The following is a 19,678-nucleotide window of genomic DNA, read 5'->3' as shown; positions in this document are numbered from 1 at the left end:
GCTTAAAAGCTAGTGATGGAAAAGCACATTTTTACTTCACAAAGTTAAGTAACTGGTTTGCTAAATCCGAGTTCTTGTAGATGCCCGCCACTAAAACTCTAAAATGGGCTTTTTGTGTATTTTTGGGGTGTTTGTTCACTGCTCTCAGAGGATTTGTCTAAGACTCTCTACTTTTAATAAAATTGAACTGAAAGTTATTATTGGGAATGCAGTACAGTTTCTTTTTCTTAAAAAAGTATATTAATGTTGATGTATTAGAAAAGCGTAAGTAAAGTACCTTATTCTAACTGAGCTGAAGCTGAAGCTCGAATACTTCGGCCACCTCATGTGAAAAAAATGACTAATTGGAAAAGACCCTGATGCTGGGAAAGACTGAGGGCAAGAGAAGGGGATGACAGAGGATGAGATGGTTGGATGGCATCACCAACTCAATGGACATGAGTTTGACCAAATTCCAGGAGATGGTGAAGGACAGGGAAGCCTCCTAGCATGCTGTAGTCCACAGGGTCGCAAAAAGTCAGAAACAACTTAACGACCAGTCGGACACAACTTAACGACTGAACAACAAAAACAAATTCTAAAAAATGCAGCAAATAAATAAATTCATTCCAAATTGAACATAATCAATAGTAAACTGATGGAAGAGGAGACAGAGGAGTAGAGGAAGAAGCCCACTGAGATAGGTTTCCAACTATTTCAGGTTGACTTTCTGTTCGTCTAAATCAATTTCCCAAAGCATTTTCCCTTTCATATCTAAGATGTAATTATTCACTGGGGCTGGGGTTAGCAACTCTTCAGAAATTGGGAGGACCCCTCTGTTTTCCCAATAGGAACTGGAACCTAGAGTAGGCAAAAATTTGAACACATCCCCCCAGTCATTTTCCCTCTAGAGATTCATCCATCTTACTAATAGGTTTCAGCTTATAAATGCATGTCTTCCTGCAAATTACTTAAAAGCACTGTTCCCCAAAGTGGGATTCCCTGGTGACCTCCGGTGACAGAGGAGACAATTTTAGAATACAGCATTAAACAACCTAGAAGAAGAAAGTCATTTCCTTTTCAACCCTCTCCTAATCCTCTGGTCTAGTCAAGGGGAAAGTCTCCATTTGATGCCAGGATGTTGAGCACTTGGTATACCTGTTAACCTCCACTGTCACAAAGGAAAATAAGTCTGCAACTCAGGCCTGCCAGCAGGCACCAAGAGCTACCTACAAGTTAACAACCCATATAGTTGTCATTGTACGCATCTGAATAGTGATATTTTTCAAGTTTCCTTTTTAAATAAATGTATTTAAGGTTTTAAAACGGAGTCGATTTAAAGGAAAAATAGTTTGAAATGGTCTAGATCCTTGCAACTGAAAATGAGATCAGTGAACCAGCAGCATCAGCCTCACCTGGGAGCGTGTTAATGAACCGGATCTTAGGCCCTTCTCAAGCCCACCGAACCAAAAAATGCATTTTAATCAAGATCCCCACATGACTTAAAAGTTGAGAAACGCTAGGGGTAGCACAAAAGTCAGTCTGAAACCATGCAGGCCATTCATTTGGGATCTGCTGCTTTGGCTCATCAGCCAGCCATCCTTCAGACACTCACTGAAAACCAGCCAGCGGAGGGCAGGGGGACCGGGAGGAAACCCCAGTGCCTTTCCTGGCAAGTCACAAACCATCAATGGATGGTGAAGTCAGTGAGCGCATCTAAAGCAGCACTTTGGGGGTGCTGTGGGTAACCTAAAATGACTTTAAATATGCTCTTATGAATAGACTTGTAGACACAGCAGCAGACAGAGAGGGTGGGGTGAATTGAGAGAGTACCTCTGACATATCTACACTATCACGTGTAAAATAGTTAGCTAGTGGGAAGCTTCTGTAGAAGGCAGGGAGCCCAGCTCAGTGCTCTGTGATGACCTCGAGGGATGGGATGGGGATGGGGTGGAAAGGAGGCTCAAGAGGGAGGGCATATATGTATACATACAGCTGAGTCACATAGCTGTACAGCAGAAACCAATACAACATTGTAAAGCAATTACCCTCCAATCAAAAAAAAAAAAATTTAAGTGCTCTTATAATATCCAGTTGTGCCACTTAGATCATCTTTTTTACTAATGAATAATGTAATGAAATTTCTACCTAACCCTCCCGTCATCCCTCCTCTCTTCCTTCAATGGCTGGAGCTTTCTGAACAACTTCAGCATGGGAATGAGGGCCCAGGTTCCTTGTATCTACTGAAGTAGCATCCCCTGGCCCTTTCTCCTAGAGTTAAGCCCAATTAGAGAGAGAATTATGCTTGGAAATAGGGCAGCCTAGGTCTTCTGCATCAGGTGACACTGCTGCTGCTAAGTCACTTCAGTCGTGTCCGACTCTGTGCGACCCCATAGACGGCAGCCCACCAGGCTCCCCCATCCCTGGGATTCTCCAGGCAAGAACACTGGGGTGGGTTGCCATTTCCTTCTCCAATGCATGGAAGTGAAAAGTGAAAGTGAAGTCACTGAGTCGTGTCCGACTCCATCCATGGGATTTTCCAGGCAAGAGTACTGGAGTGGGCTGCCATCACCTTCTCCATCAGGTGTCACTACTGGAAGAAAAGTGCAACACTCTATGGGCACCTCAGTGACACTTCAAAGGAGAAGCGAGGCGGTCACTCATTCACCAAGAGGGCAGCCTATTTAGTCAATGATCCAGGGAAGGGAAGTGAAGTTGCTTAGTCATGTCTGACTCTTTGCGACCCCGTGGACTGTAGCCCACCAGGCTCCTCCATCCATGGGATTCTCCAGGCAAGAATATTGGAAGTTCTGACCAAAATCCTACTTCTTCATCAGCAGGAAAGAAATCCAGGGGAAAGTCTGAATTATCTGTATCGCCAACTCAGTGTTCACCTTCACAACCTGAAAGAATGTGTTGGAAATACAGAGTAAAACGATGACTAAAATATACAGGACTTATGATACTACCAAAGCTAAATACATATGTTGACAGCCATCTAGGTATTCTCAAAATATCCAGATGTAACAGATTTTAATAAAATGTTTCTATTTCTCCCAGGTGCTAGGCCTAACACCAAGATCCAACAACAGAAACTCAACTTCTCAGTACAAAACACCAACATGAGACCGTCTGGTTTTGCTGAGAATATGAAGAGTGAATCCAATTGGGTAAAGAAAGATGGGAACATTAACAATAAACAATCGACAGGAATGCATGGTCTGGTATCCATGATAAGACTTACACGCCATTCACTACAATGAAAAGAACACTGTGAACGTCTGTTAGATCCTTTTTCCCTTTAGTTATTTTAGGAATGTACTTATGTAGGCAGAACATTATAAAGAACAAAAAAATATATGTTACAGTGTAAGATTACTGTAATGGTTCTGAAAGAAGTCAAGAGAAAAAAAACCCACCAAAATGAAACTATAGGCATAGAGGAAAATAAGAGTAATAATTGCTAATACCTATCAATCATTCCAAGCAGTTTATATATACTAACTCCTCTAAATCCTCACAACTATGAGATAGATGCTGGGTCTTAATATTACTACTAAAAATGCCATTTTGCAGACAAGGAGACATAACCGTAAGGTGAGTAAGTAGCCTAAGATCACAAGTCTGGGGATAAAACTGGGTAAAAATTCAGACACATTCAGAATCCAAACTCCTTACTACCAGACTTCTGCCTACCACCAGACCACAAGAATCCCCAACTCAGGGTGAACATTTTATTACTCTCTAATACTGGACCCTACAAAGAATTCTTCTAAAAGGTCAATGACTGTGGAATTTTCACAAGTTAAGGGGCTGGGCTATATTGATAGGACTGTACCTTAAAACAGGAAAACTGAGTTTTGGCATTAAATGCTTCAGAAGTGATTAGAACTACTCACTTGGCAGAATTAAGTTTTAAGGCTGCTTCAGGGAAATATTAACAGTTGGGGGAAATTTTTGTTGGAAGCAAAACATTATACTTTGAGAAATGCTTAAGTCAAGTATTCCTCTTTTATTAGGACGACTTAATTAAGTACAAAGCATTAAAATAGCTGGCCTGAATATTTATTAGAGCACCAGCTGTTCCCTCCAGATTTTTAGAAATTCAAGATGAAGTGCCAAGTATAATTTAGAAAAAAAAATCAACAAGTAGAAAGAGCCCTATGTCTTGCAATACTTATCCAAATAGTAAATAGTAGTTGGAAGAGCTATAGAATATTACTATGCCTTTTCAATGAGAAGAGCCAAAATGTTTGGCCAACCACTTCCTAATGCTATTTTGTTACTGAGGTTGGTGATTACATTACTTAAATATTATACCTTATATTTCATAATTAATGATTCTTTATGTACAGATAATAACATAGTGCTAACCACAGAATGTGTATACCATTCTGGGTGTGTTTATGAGTGCTGATAACTATGCTCCAGTTAAACATCTCAGAGAAATCATTCAGATTTTAATTCAAAATTTTATTGCTATCAGAGACACACGGACTTAGGGAAAGAACTTATGGTTGCCGGGGCTAGGGGCAGGGGGAGAATGAGAGGAAGGGATAGTTAGGGAGTCAGAGATGGGCATGTACACCCAGCTATGTTTAAAATGGATAACCAACAAGGACCTACTGTATAGCATATGGAACTCTGCTCAATGTTTATGGCAGCCTGGATGGGAGGGGAGGTCGGGAGAGAATGGATACGTGTATATTATGGCTCAGTCCCTTCTTTGTTCACCTGAAACTATCACAACATTGTTAACTGGCTATACCACAATATAAAATAAAAGTTTTTTTTTTTTAATTTTATTTCTCTCAAAAGATTTCCACTTTAGGTGCCCAGCCATATTGAACACCTAATTCTTTGTTTGTTTCTTTCTTTCTTTCAAAAGGGAGTAGATAAAAAGGAGTAAGTCAGAAAAAAAAATGAAAAAGCGTGTTATGCACACTGAAACTTTTCTTTCTAAGGAAAACTGGAAGATGTCTCCTGTTTGCCCTTCTGCCAGCTCTTCATGACAGTGCTGCAAACTTAGATATGAGAGAAGAAACGTCCCTGCTTGGCATGTCAGCAGAGGGAAGTCAACAAAACCGCCACAGAGGTGCAGAGAGCAGCTCCCCTTCTCCCCACCCCCAGTCCACTCAGGGCAGGGGGCACAGGAAGAAGCTTCTGGAAACAGGCTGAAAGGAACCCAAGCACCTTGGACAGGGAGGCAGGTGTGTGGAGAGGAGCAGAGTCTGCTGTCCTGCGTCCGTGGTTAGACCCAGTCCACTGCACCGAAGTCTGCAGGGCCACAAGGGCAAAAGAACGAAACATCTGCTTCTTCACTGTTCCTGCCTCATGAATAACTAGCTTCTACCCCTATACGATGCCAATTTTTAGCATACTAATTGCAGCACGAGAGGTTCTCTCTAGCGGAGATTTTCTCCTTCTGTTCTTCGGGTTTTCAGGTTTAAAAATAAACTGGCATTTTTGGATTAATAAAAAATTCCATGAGGGATAAAATAGGCCACATAATTTTTTTTTTTTTTTTTTTGTCATAGGCGAAGAACACTAGCTGTGTGTGCTGGCGAAGCCAGTCACCCTCTGGTCAGAGCCCTATACCACCCACTCCCAGCTCCCCCAGTGACCCTCCAGAGAGTAATAGCAAGAGATGACATATCTTGCTAAGAAAAACAAGCTAGAGCTTCTCAACTTCAGCTGGACATCAAAATCACCTGCAGGGATTTTAAAAAATCCCCACTAATACCAGGGCCCCATCCTGGACCTACGGAATCAGATTCCCAGGTGGGAAGACTGAAAGTTCCTAACAATTCACTGATTATGCTGCTGTGTCTATAAAGGGGTGAAATATCAACCAACCTTATAGAAAGTGAAAAGTGAAAATGTGAGTCACTCAGTTGTGTTCCACTATGAGAGCCCGAGAATTGCAGCCCACCAGGTTCCTCTGTCCAAAGGATTCTCCAAGCAAGAATACTGGAGTGGGCAGCCATTCCCTTCCCTATGTGATCTTCCTGACCCAGGGATCAAACCTGGGTTTCTTACATTGCAGGCAGATTCTTTACCATCTGAGACATCAGGGAAGCCCCTAGCCAGGGAGAGGGACTTCCAATGCATGAAGAAAATCCATAAGAGAAAAACCTGTATGAGGAATAACTTTTTCTAAACATGCCTTGACCTTCAAGATTGAAATTTATCTGAAGGCTAGGATGGTGGTTTTCAATTGTGTGTTTAAGCAGTAGACCCCCTTTTTCAAGCAAAACCCTTCATGGTATACCAAAATACCAAACCTACTATCTGAGCTGCTCCAGGAGCAACAAAGGGCAGAAACCCTCCCACTCAGGCCCCATACACCTTAAGGAAGCCTACAGCTGCTGGAAGGAAGTGAAAACCAGTGGGCCAGAATAAGACATTTAAATAGGATACATATATAGTACTAAATCTAAATGCAAATAATTAACTGGAGGGTTAGGGCTTTTGATTAGCACTTAGCCTAGGGAGATAGGTTTAAAAGAAGTTCACTTGAAAAAGAGATGAAGGTTTCATTCCACTAGAAATTCAACTTGAGCCAACAATGTTCTCTGGCTGCCAGAAAAAGCATGTGCAGTTTAGCCTGCGTTAATAACTACTGTTTGTACCAAGAGAATGACCTTTTAGAAAGCACTTTCACATGTACGGAGAAGGAAATGGCATCCCACTGCAGTATTCTTGCCTAGAGAATCCCATGAACAGAGGAGCCTGGCGGGCTACCGTGTATGGGGTTGCAAAGAGTTGGACACGACTGAGCAACTAACACTTTCGTGTGTATGATCTCATTTAATACTGGATAACAACTCTGTAAGCTATTGGAATTATTTTCACTGTATTTTAGATGAGCAATGCGGAAGGCCAGGGTTTGATCCCTGGGTCAGGAAGATCCTCTAGAGAAGGAAATGGCAACCAACTCCAGTATTCTTGCCTGGGGAATCCCATGGACAGCGGAGCCTGGTGAGCTACAGTCCCTGGGGTCACAAAAGTCAGACACGACTGAGCAACTGACACTTTACTTACTTTAGATGAGCAACTGAGGCAATAACGTGTAAAAGTAGCTTATTCAAAGATGAATCCAGGCTCTACCTCCTAACCTAGAACTGAAGGGGGACTTCGAGAATAACAACCCACCATTCTCTGGATGGTAGAACAGCGCATGAAAAAAATGTGTTCCATTCTGGTTGCTCCATTAATGGGACCACAGGCAGAGCACAATAATCTGGGCAGATATGAAGAAACCATGAAAAACCTAAGCGCCTCTAAAGATGGAAAGCAAAGGGTCTAGGAATTTTTAAATAATGAAGGTCTGTGCAGAGGCAGAGAAGTCTTACATCACACAAGAGTAACCCAGGCCCTTCCCCTTCTCCTTCCTGAAAAATTCAGTCTTAAAGCCATGAGAAGGGACAAAGGAAGATAGGCCTTTGTGCAGGAATGAGTATGGAGATGTGAAAGACCAGAGCCAGGTATCAGAGAAAGGTGTTCACAGTGGGATGCAGGTTGGAGTTCCAACAGGTAAGGAGAGTAACCAGGTAAGGGTCATCGGCAGCAGTGGAAGACTGGCTACACAAGGGGAGATTTAATCAAATGAGCAAATTGTTAAGGAAAATGGGAGCCAGGATTCTCACTGTCAAAGAGGTAGTTTATAAATGTGGAAAAGAAAAATACTAAAGTAAGCCCTGTGGTGTCAGATAGGGATTTGAGATACCAGCGTGAACGCATGGTTTTGAAAATATATAGCTAGATATAGAAACACAGATGTATACGTGAGTTAAGTGTGCATATGTACATACACACATATTCCACAGTCCTGTCCATTAAAAGGGCCCAGAGGTGGTGACAGCCTCCAAGCAATAAGCATACTTAGCAACTAGATATTGGTTTCTACAGATCATTTCTATGCAAAGGAACTAGGGCTCCTTGGAGAAATGACTGATATAAAACATGACACTAGTAAATTACAAAATGAGCTTGGAATATCTTTTTCTGAAAGAAAGCAAAGATGTGTTCAAAGAATGATGGGAGTCAAAGGGCATAAAGTCACTGCCACTGACTGTCAAACCTGGGACCAACGGGAACATTAAAGTAAGTAACGAGAGTAACAGTTCAATTAAAACATACTGGAGAAAGAGAGACCAGAAGTTCCCACTGATATTAATTAATTAACTGAAATTTTGATGAGGAATGGGCTATTTACATAATTTCACAATAACTTGCCACAAGATATATACATAAATTACAAAAGGGAAAAAAAGTCACTTTATGATGGAGAAACGGCAGGCAGCACTTCAGTCAAGTGATCGCCATCAGTAATGGAACAAACACAAACAGAAATCAGTGCCGCCTGATGGATGCAATAAGAAGAACTCGGTACCACCTCTGTAATTATCCTGCCAGAGATGGACAGCCTGAATCTAAGAATGAGAAAATGGCGGAACAACCCCAATTAAGGGACATTGTACAAAACAGCTAGTGTAAAATCTTCAAAAGTGTCAAAAATCTGACCAGTGAAAGACTGAAAAAGACTAAAAGACCCAACTAAATACAATGTGTCTTCTGAACTGAATTCTTCTGCTTTAGAAGACAAGATTGGAATAACTGAGAAACTTGAATGAGGTCTAAGATTTAGATGGTGGTAATGTATCAGATGGTGACTACAGCCATGAAATTAAAAGACGCTTACTCCTTGGAAGAAAAGTTATGACCAACCTAGATAGTATATTCAAAAGCAGAGACATTACTGTGCCAACAAAGGTCCGTCTAGTCAAGGCTATGGTTTTTCCTGTGGTCATGTATGGATGTGAGAGTTGGACTGTGAAGAAAGCTGAGTGCCGAAGAATTGATGCTTTTGAAGTGTGGTGTTGGAGAAGACTCTTGAGAGTCCCTTGGACTGCAAGGAGATCCAACCAGTCCATTCTGAAGGAGATCAGCCCTGGGATTCCTTTGGAAGGAATGATGCTAAAGCTGAAGCTCCAGTACTTTGGCCACCTCATGCGAAGAGTTGACTCATTGGAAAAGATTCTGATGCTGGGAGGGATTGGGGGCAGGAGGAGAAGGGGACGACAGAGGATGAGATGGCTGGATGGCATCACTGATTCTATGGACATGAGTCTGAGTGAACTCCAGGAGTTGGTGATGGACAGGGAGGCCTGGCGTGCTGTGATTCATGGGGTCGCAGAGTCGGACACGACTGATGACTACACTGTGATGGTCTTGGAGAACATCTTAGTTTCAAGAAATATACACTGAAGTATTGGTATGTGATAGCCATTTGCCAGCAACTTTTTCTCAAATGATTCAGGATAAAAACAGATAGTACCACTAGCAATTTCTCTGCAGGTGTGAGACTGTTCCAAAATAAAAATAAAAATTCAACCACAGTAAATTAGGAAAATAGACACTCCAGAGGGAATGATTCCATCTAGTTTGCAGGAAAGATGAAACTCTCAAGTGATTAAAGTGGTCCCAAAGAAATCCATCCTAAGGAGGGTTGGCCAGATGTTACAGGGAAAATGCCTCCCTGAATAGTGAATAGAGAGGAAGTCTATGTACTCTCCAATGATTTCGTAATTCATTCACTCAACAAACATTTATTAAACACCTACTGTGTTTCAGACAATATGCCAGACACTACACTTACGAAAATAACTGAGAGTCCCTGCAATTGAAGCCTTTATAGTCTAATGAAGGATGATGATTTGGAAGTCTGAAGGTAGCGTTTTGAGACAGTCATCAGCGTTACATATGGAAAGAAGCAAGTGACTCAGGAACACTGTCTCTAATATTCCACTTTTCATTTATGAACTGTCAATAGACTACACAATAGTTTATTATTCTATCATACTCTTTAACAACATTTTCATCCTAACTTTTCTGCGCTTGTGGGTGGTGTTAATTGAGGCATATGCAAAAACCTTATCACTTTTCAATTATGAACAGATGTAAATGACTTACTTGATGTTTTATTTTAGAGTAACAAGCATCTTCTAAACTAAGTTTAAAGTAAGAAGCTAGGGCTATAGATATTGCTAGAGACTTAACACTTTAAAAGTGGACCCTGATTTGTTCATCACCTCAAAAGTCACTCCACGTCTCTGTTCTTCAATTTCTACATCTGTCACAAACATGTCATGATGTGCTTATATGCTGCTTTGAAATGTTTAGAAGCAAGACACCGTAATCATAAAGTTCTGTTAAAATACAGGTTGCTTTCACCTTTGGCCAGAGACTAACTACTACTGTGGACGTATTAAGACAGAGTGATCCTTCTAAATGAGCTCACCTTGGCAATTTTATGTTGGGTGAGACATTAGTTGGTTTTCCAACTCTTCCCCTTGGCTTCATTTCAATCTTCCAGGCATATCATCATGCGAGAATGCTTTGGTGCCTTCTCACTGACCCAAGAGTGAGAGGCCAGACCAAGCAAGTCAGCAGTCAATTACTTTCCCCACTGAAGTCTACACACCCTTCTTACACTTTTCCCATTTGACACTTTCATAACCATATTTAGCTTTCTTCCTACCATCTCCCTGTAATTCAAAAGGCAATTTAGACTCCCATATGGTTGCCATCGAAGCTAACAGATGTCTAGCAAATTAAAACAAAAATTATGACTTATAAACTGCTGATGTATCATCATTCCAGAACATCTTACAATTTACAGTGAATCATAAGATAAGGATTCCAACTTGATGCCCCCCACAAGGTTCTCTAAATCTCTCTTCTCTCAGAATTGGAGCCCTGTGGAAACAAATTAGATGCAACATTCTGCCATCAAACCTGGGTAAACCTACACTTAAAGACACAATGTAATATTTGCAAGCACATCAAGGAGAAATTTGGCCTCAAGGATCCAAGGCTTTCTAATCTTTGTACAGCAAAGAGAAGATAAATGACTTGGCTCTCCTAAGTCATTTAAGGCTTCCACTGATCCACAGTGCTCTTTTCAAATAAGTGATGAATAAATCTGTTGAATCTATTCACCCCATCTCCTTGGTAGACATCAAGAGGAGCACCACTACCTGGTAGTAATGACAAACTTCCAGGCTAAGGTATTTTAGAAGTTCTATAGCCAGGATGGAAATAGTATGAAATCTGGAGACAAGGACACAGACCATATCCACCATTTGTTAAATATTGAGACAATGTGCTTGGTAATATCTTATCTGATTGCATCCTCAAACCTACAATTCTACTGGATAATGTTGTGCTTAGGCGCTCAGTCGTGACCAGTTCTTTGCGACCCCATGGACTAGAGTCTGCCAGGCTCCTCTGTCCATGGGGATTCTCCCGGCAAGAATACTGGAGTGGGTTGCCATGCCCTCCAACAGGGATCTTCCCAACCCAGGGATCGAACTCAGGTCTCCTGCATCGTAGGCAGATTCTTTACCATCTGAGCCACCAGTGAAGCCCACTGGGTAATGTTACCTTTCCTTTATAAACAAAAATGGCTCAGTGGTAAAGAATTCGCCTGCTAATGAGGGACATGCAAGTTCGATCCCTGGGTCAGGAAGACTCCCTAGAGAAGGAAATGGCAAGTTCAGTTCAGTTCAGTCGCTCAGTCGTGTCCGACTCTTTGCGACCCCATGAATCGCAGCATGCCAGGCCTCCCTGTCCATCACCAGTTCAAGGAGTAGTCTACTGGCTGGAAGCTGCTTCTTCCAGTCTTAGAGCAAGGAAAAAAACACGTTGAGGTACTCTAGCCAACAACACTGGCTGAGCTCTCAGCTGGCACCAACTGCCAGTCACGTGGGGGCATCATCTTGGGTATCCCACCCCAATGAGCCTTCAGTTTACTCCAGCCAGCTCCGTCTCACTGCAACTGAAATGGACAGTTCCAAGCGCAAACTGCCCAGCAGGGCCTGGTCAAATCCCAGAACTGTCAGATATAACCAAGTTTCATCTTAAGCCACTAAGTTTTGAGGTTGTTTGTTATATAGCAATAGATAACCAGAATACTGATATCAATTTACTTGCCTAGTAACAGTTTTTAAGTATTAGAGTCAGATCCTAAAAAGGTCCAGAGCAAAATGTCTGTTAATGCTGGGTGATGGGGTGTGGAGGTTCATTACCCAAAAGAAGCTCTCTCTTCCCTCCCCTACCCCAGAGCAGTCTCAGGTTTTCCAAGAAATGTCCTAGTATGGTGACACCCTCCACAACGTCAATTCCCTTCTGGCTTGAGTTCTTCCAATATAAAATAGGGTGAATAAGAGTCCCCCACCACCACCTTGTGATAACTAATGAGAAAGGAATCTACAAGATGTTGACTTTGTTACTCAGCATACCATTACAAGTATTATATAAAAGGATCCAGATTTTACACATGAAACTCTAACTCCAATAGTAAAAAATATATTTAATGACTCATAAGACTACATTTGAGATTCACAGTGGGGACACAAAAGTATGCATATTACACCAATAAGTGAATAAGCTAAGAAGAAATTAGGGAAAGATTTTTTCAAATGAAAGAATCCTTGAGGGAAAAATTAATTAATTAATAAAAGTTATTTTCAGGCAAATCTCAGTGAGAGAAAAAGTCTATAATGTTTCCCAATATATGCTATTTTCATTATATTTTAGTGCCCATCTCTTATATTTTTCTTCCCCAGCATATTGGAGCTCAAAAGACCCATTCTTTTTTTTTCAGAACTAGAAAGAAACTTACAACTTGACTAACTCTTCATTTTTTGTTTTTTTTAATTGGAGTATAGTTGCTTTACAATCAGCTATATCTATACATATATTCCCCCCTGCCTTTTTTTTTTTTTTTTTTCCTTCCCATTCAGGTCACCACAGAGCAATGAGCAGAGCTCTCTGTGCTATATAGTAGGTTCTCATTGGTTATTACTTTATACATAGTAGTGCATATGTCAATCCCAACCTCCCAATCTATCCCTCCTTGGGATCCATATGTTTTCTCTCTACATCTGTGTCTCTATTTCTGCTTTGCAAATAAGCTCATCTATACCATCTTTCTCAGAGAAGGCAATGGCGACCCACTCCAGTACTCTTGCCTGGCAAATCCCATGGGTGGAGGAGCCTGGTAGGCTGCAGTCCATGGGGTTGCTAGGAGTCAGACAGGACTGAGCGATTTCACTTTCACTTTTCACTTTCATGCATTGGAGAAGGAAATGGTAACCCACTCCGGTGTTCTTGCCTGGAGAATCCCAGGGACAGGGGAGCCTGGTGGGCTGCCGTCTATGGGGTCGCACAGAGTCGAACACAACTGAAGCAACTTAGCAGCAGCAGTAGCAGCATACCATCTTTCTAGATTCCACATATATGCATTAATATACAATATCTGTTTTTGTCTTTCTGAATTATTCACTCTCTCTGACAGTCTCTATGTTGACCCACATCTCTGCAAATGGTACAATTTCATTTCTTTTTATAGCTGGGTAATAATATTCCATTGCATATGTGCACCACATCTTCTTTAGCCATTCCTCTGTTGAGGGACATTTAAGTTGCTTCCAAGGATATAATGCTGTAAGAAACATGGAGTGTATGTATCTTTTCAAACTATGGTTTTCTCAAGGTATATGCCCAGGAGTGGGATTGCTGGGTCATGAGTGGTTCTAGTTTTAGTTTGTTAAGGAACCTCCATACTGTTCTCCATAGTGGCTGTGAATATATGGAATGCTTCGTGGATTTGCATGTCATCCTTGTGCAGGAGCCATTGTCTGTAACCTTCTCTGTACTGTTCCAATTTTATTATACGTGCTGTCAGAGTGAGAACTAACGCTTCATTTTAACAGTTGAGAAACTGAGGCCGGGGCAGTTAACTGAGTAGTGAAAAGTCAAACTGCTCATTACTAAGAGAACCAAATGCTTCGCACTAGGGCTACCAAATTCTCAGTTTTTATTTTACCAGAACTTTATTTCAAAATGTCTACAATGTTTAAAAAATTTTTTTTGCTAGAGTTTCGGTGTGGAAAGATTAGGAAACCATGTTCTCTGTAATCAAAGTCTTCTTCATAATTGTGTTAGAGTAGCCCCAGTCTGCTGAATCCAGCAGTCACAGTTAGGACGGCAACTGTAGAGAGCAGAGATGTGTAACTTTACAGAATCAGGCCACCAATCCCGGCTCTTCAGTCACTAACATCTTAGTCTAAATTACTGTCATCAAATATCATGGCTACCTTCCTGGTGATCATCACTCTAGAGACTGGGGCACTGCAAACTCAGAGATTCCATAATTCCCAAATAATTTCCAAACTTGAGGTAACCTTGAAGCAGACAGCAGGATAGCAAAAGTATGAGGGGGTAGATGAGTGGAAGACTTTAGGCACAGTAAGGAGGGACAAGGTGTGTATACAGACAGCAGAGTCAGAGAAGGGTCTTTATATCAAAGGCATCTACATAACTATTCTGCCTGGGACAGATGGTTTAGTTCCACAGCGCTATGTCTCTTTTCAGGCTTCCCATAAAACTCCTCCCAAGAGATGAAGACCTTCAAAATCAGACAAAATGTTACTTTCTTTTGAAACTCTCCATGCAAGCACGCTGCAATTCTTGGCAGCTCTCTACAATTCCAGAGGTTTTGCTACAACCTAAGCCATAGAAAACACTAAATGTGCCTCTGTACACACTACAAAATTGCACCAAACTGTCAGGGAAACAGGCCCAAATCCCTTTATTTCTTTTCCACCTCCTGCTATGAAACTGCAGAGAAAGCCCCTGGGTGCTTTTTGTTGCCTGGTAGCTGAAATGTTCAGCTTTTGGAAGTAAAATCAAGAGGCTTGAACTCACCACCCCAAGAAGATCCAGTCCCAATTCGGTAGTCCCTGACTCTCAAAGTCATGAAAGTTTCAAGTTCAGATAAAACCAAAACGCCTCACCCAGGAATTTGACTTTTAAATATGTCCAACAAGGGTTGAAAAAAAGGAAGCAAGAAAAGAAAATAATTTCTTCTTCCCACATTTGTAGCAGTGTTTGACTATGTTGGGGGTGGGAGGGGGGTGACTGCTAACAGGAATCACGTTCAACCTCTGTCAAAAAGTGGCTTGGGAATGACTGGATCTGATATTCATTCATGTGTCACCACCCCATTTTCAGTCCTGAGGCCAGATGACATGCTGACACAGAGAGTAGTCTCCAATCACTCTCATTCCCTTTTGCAAAACATGCAAGAGCAATGCAAGACACTCCTAGAGAAAACAGAGAATAAAAATAAAATAGCCTAGTAAAAGTGTGGTAGGAAGAAAACAATATAAAGAGCTGTATTGACAAATCTTCTCATCAATGTATATGTTCAAACAAATGGCCAAAACTAAAGGAGAATCAAAATAAATACACCCCATGTTCAGACTGCTGTGGATTATCATTGATCCCACCACCACCACTGGATTATTGTTGACCTCACACTGAATCCACACTAAACAGCAACTTGAAGAACAGCCCCCACTACCCCAACCAGCCACCATCTTTACTTTCCATGGGGGGAATTGTGGGGGCCAAGGGAGTGCCCAGTAAGGAAGAGGATGGAAAGGGATGGGAAGGAGAAGAAAAAGCACACGGTCTTTGAAGCAACGTTTCCCCTTGTCCTAGTGAACTCTTTGTCTGGGTGCTGAACATGTTTGTGAGATCAAAGAAGAGAATCCAAACAAAACAAAAGAGTAGGCATCCCAGCCTAATTACAGTAGGTGCCCAGCGTATTGTGGTGCCAGCAGAGCATGGATGAACCTTTCATTCAAGCATTTGCTCTGCCGGTACCCCCACAAAACATGTCTCGTACGCCTTCTCCTCTGCATTTCTCCAAGGTTTCCCCCCAAACGGCCCGCTCTATGTGTCACTCCTCGGAAAAGCAGGTCGTGAGGTGCGAACACACTGAAACATATGTTGGTGACTTGTTATTATCCTGACAATAATACAGACAGAGAAATAAACACCTCCACCCCGCACACCCACTGGTCAGTCCATTATGCAAAAGGAGCGCTTTCCCGAAGAAGACGAAGAGAAGAGCGTGCAGGAAGCGTTATTTACGTGCACATTACAGAACCATATACCGCCGCATCTGCATCCTACACAAAGCCCGAGATGGTGCAAGAAGATACACGCTGAGCATGGCACAGACTGGCCGCGGCAACACGGAGCCAAGCCCTCGTCCAATCAGATCCCCGTTAGAGGTGGACCTCAGGGTCGACTCTGTCCGATTAGCCTTCCCTATTATGACACCACGCTCTGCCCAACATCCATACTCCACCGGGAGCAAATCTCATTCGAGTGGTTGCTCATTTCTCCAACTGCCGAACCCTTTCTTTCATCTGCATCTACGTTATTCGTCCCTTAAAAAGCAATCTCAAGGCCTGGGTGCCCTCTTTCCGGCTCCGTTTTTCTTTTTACCTTTTCGCGTTCCTAGAAAGGATTAAATGTTTATTTCTCCAACGCGCAGGCTGAAAGGGCGGAAGGCAAACGCCTCTGCGAGCTCCGACAAGCGCCCGAGGGGCTGCGAAAAGTAAAGGCTGAGAGCAACGTGCGCGAAATCGTCGCGAATCGATCAGCCACAATAGTTGAAATCCCAGAAGCGCTCCAACTTACCCAAAATATGACATTGAAGCCAAATATGAAATATTTGATGCAACAACTGACTTCAGGGCCCTTGTAATGCTTCCCGGACATCCTCTGGGTTCATGAAGACACTTGCCCCGGCAGCCCGAGTTTGGAGCCCCGGAGCACCGTTGCTCGGAGCAGCCGGCGGGAAGCAGGGGATCCGGGGCGGCGCTCGGGGCCGCGGCGCGGCGGCCAACCCGGGCTGAGCAGCGCAGGGACCGAGCAGCGGAGAGTGGCTCCCGCACCTCCAGCCCTTGGCGCGCGCCGAGGCCGCCGGAGCCGGGGTGGCCGCGGGCGGGCAGGGAAGCACGCTGCAAGCCCCGAGCTTCGCTGAGGCTGGCCCCCAGCACAAGGCGAGCTCCCAAGCCCGTCCGCTGGACGTTGGTCAGCCTCCGGGATTCGGGCAAACGAGACCGCCGCGGATGCTGGTGGAGACGCTACTCGCCCGCCTGCCCGCTCGCGCGCTCCCTCCCACCCCTCGCTCCGCCCGCCGATCGCTCCGCCCGCTCGACCGGCTGCTCCTCCGCCCGCACCGCCCTCAGCTCCGCCCGCCTCCCGCCGCCCGAGCCTCCGTGAGGTGCGCGCGCGCGCGGGCTCGGGCGCTCCCGGGCGGCGGGAGGCACAACGCGGCCGCGCCGCCCCCTCCTTCCAGAGCTCTCCGCTCCTCCCGCTCGCTTCATCCCCTCCCCTTCTCAGGCCAGCCAGGAGCTCCGCGGACCCCCGAGCACTGCGGGTAGGTAGGGAGGATGGCAGGCCGAAGGGAGGTGTAAGGATGCCCGGAGAGCGCGCCCAGTGGGAGCAGCCTTGGAGGAGTGACTGGAGTTGATGGTCCCCGTCTGCCACCGGCGGCAGCAGGCAGCTTCTGGAGGGACCTGGGGGAAAGGATCGCTTCGGGGTGAGAGAGCTGGTTGAGTTGGGATCCTCAGGACGAATCCTTCCCCCTGCGCTCCACTGCAGGACGAGCATCCTTCTGGGTGTAGCTTCACTCACACCCCCTGCTCCACCACCTGGTTTTGTAGCAAGAAAAGACGCGGGGCCACCGAGGCGGAGAGGAAAGAGGTCACAGACTTTGCTAGGAGCAAAGGGGAAGGATGAGATGTCCGGGAAGGGGTGGGGGAAGAGACGGGAAATGGGAACGAACCCGGAGGATTGCGTAGGAAAGTCCCCTGAATTCCCCTGAAAGTGGCTCCAACTCAGCCTCCCCACCTGCGAGAGAGAGAGGCTTATCCTTGAGAGGGGGACGAGGTAGGAGAGATGGCCCAAAGGAATCCGACGCACGACAGGATCCTTGCCCTAGGGCCTGTCGGCAACAGAAATCCGGACTGCAGATGCCCCCACAAGACGGAATAGTGCCGAAGGACCCTGACCGGTCCTCACTCTAAGGAGCAATCCTGGAGTTCTAGGATGGTCTTCTGGGGAATCTGAATTGGGTTTACGGATCATGAACGACTAAGCTTTTGACCTCTAAGGAAGGAGAAAACGAAGCTGGATATTATTTTGGAGCCCTACCTGAGCATGTGTGCCCATTAGTTATGTAACTGCCTTCCTCCTGGGGCACTGTCATAGGTGCTGGCAAGCAGGTATCAGTATTTCACGAAAAAAGAATGAAGAACTGCTCAGAACTGTGTGTAAACATCTGTGGGTGTTTCAAGCCTTAAAAAAAAAGGCTTGAAAAAGCTGCAAAGAGATAAGATCAGGGAAATTTTCCGGCACCATACCAGTGAAACCTGGTACCGGGCACAGAAATCTGCATGCTTCCTAAGCTCCCAAGAGATCCTTTAATAGGCTTGATAACATTTGGCATAGGATTTCCCTAATTAACCACCCCCTCACTCTTCTCAAAACCTAGCTAGCTAGTTGACAGCCTACATGGAGGAGCAAGAAGTTACTTTTTCTTGCCATAAACCACGCTTAAACAGGCTTGGCCTTGAGAGGGATTGGGGCTATACTGAGGTCACCGGTAGGAGCCAGGGTCCCCACAAAGGTGGAAGAACCAGAAGATCATAGAATTATGACACTGGTAACAGTGACTTCAGCCCTTTGGATGAAATAACCGTCTCTACCTCGAAAGTGTCCTCTACCCACCCAAAGCACACAGCAGACTACCACCAATCTGGTGGGCTTCAAAGGCAGTCTGCCCTTAGTAGCCGATTCCCCACTAACAGGAAGGTGCTGCCACACTTTACATAAGCTGTTGATGCCATCTTGTAATTCTTCGTATATGTAAGTAGAGCAGTTATTGCGGATTCCTGGGTAAGTCAGAGGAAATGTCTCTCTTAAGGTTATATGACACAACTCAGAAAAGTACTAGAAATCAGATCCAGCTGATGACTGAGTTGATCCTACACAGGATTTGTCTTTGAAATAAAACCCAACAGAGAAGAAGTTCAGATAACTCTGGTAATTTGGGGCAGGGGGACTAGCTGAATTCTCATTTCATATTTCAAAGCCAAGTTCAAGGAGGATTTATGAGTTAAATATATTTTGTAAAGCAAACCAGAAAATATAATTGTTATTCAGTCACTAGTGAAAAGTGAAGTCGCTCAGTCATGTCTGACTCTTTGCAACCCATGGACTATAGCCCACCAAGCTCCTCCATCCATGGGATTCTCCAGGCAAGAATACTGGAGTGGGTTGCCATTTCCTTCTCCAAGGGATCTTCCCAACCCAGGGATCGAACCCAGGTCTCCCACGTTGCAGGCAGACGCTTTTAACCTCTGCACCGGCATGTCCAACTCTTTGTGATCCCATGGACTGCAGCATGCCAGGCTTCCCTGTGCTTCATTATCTCCCAGAGTTTGCTCAGATTCACGTTCATTGAGTCTGTGATGCTACCTATCCACTCATCCTCTGCCACCTCTTCTCCTTTTGCCTTCAATCTTTCCCAGCATCAGTATGTTTTCCAATGAAAATAGAATACTATTGGTTAAACCTCTGGCTAGAAGTATTTCTCAACTTAGAAGCAATAGAAGGAAATAATCAACAGAGATGACTGGGTAATAGCTTAAAACTTCTATGTGTCAAACATTGTTTTAAACAAGGACATAGAGGACCTCTCTGGTGGTCCAGTGGCTAAGAATTTGCCTTGCAATGCAAGGGAGCCTGGTTCAATCCCTGATCAGGC

The 19,678-nt window shown here is 44.0% G+C and overlaps 1 protein-coding gene and 1 non-coding gene across 2 annotated transcripts in view; both read right to left on the bottom strand.

The window, feature by feature from the left end:
- The window catches only part of TSPAN5 (tetraspanin 5), a 180,893-nt gene extending 164,223 nt beyond the window's left edge, over positions 1-16,670 (bottom strand). The window contains exon 1 of the mRNA XM_068975215.1: positions 16,543-16,670. Within this exon, the coding sequence (XP_068831316.1) occupies positions 16,543-16,623 (81 nt within the window). The 5' untranslated portion in view covers positions 16,624-16,670. The remainder of the gene's footprint in view (positions 1-16,542) is intronic.
- Positions 13,631-13,741, bottom strand: LOC138082515 (U6 spliceosomal RNA). Its single transcript, XR_011145140.1, has one exon. It is a non-coding gene; the product is annotated as a U6 spliceosomal RNA (small nuclear RNA).
- Positions 16,671-19,678: the final 3,008 nt, after the last annotated feature.

The sequence above is a fragment of the Capricornis sumatraensis genome, chromosome 7 (assembly GCF_032405125.1).
Source record: "Capricornis sumatraensis isolate serow.1 chromosome 7, serow.2, whole genome shotgun sequence".
Lineage (NCBI taxonomy): Eukaryota > Metazoa > Chordata > Mammalia > Artiodactyla > Bovidae > Capricornis > Capricornis sumatraensis.
The sequence above is the reverse complement of the archived record's forward strand: the minus strand, read 5'-3'. Positions and strand labels throughout refer to the sequence as shown.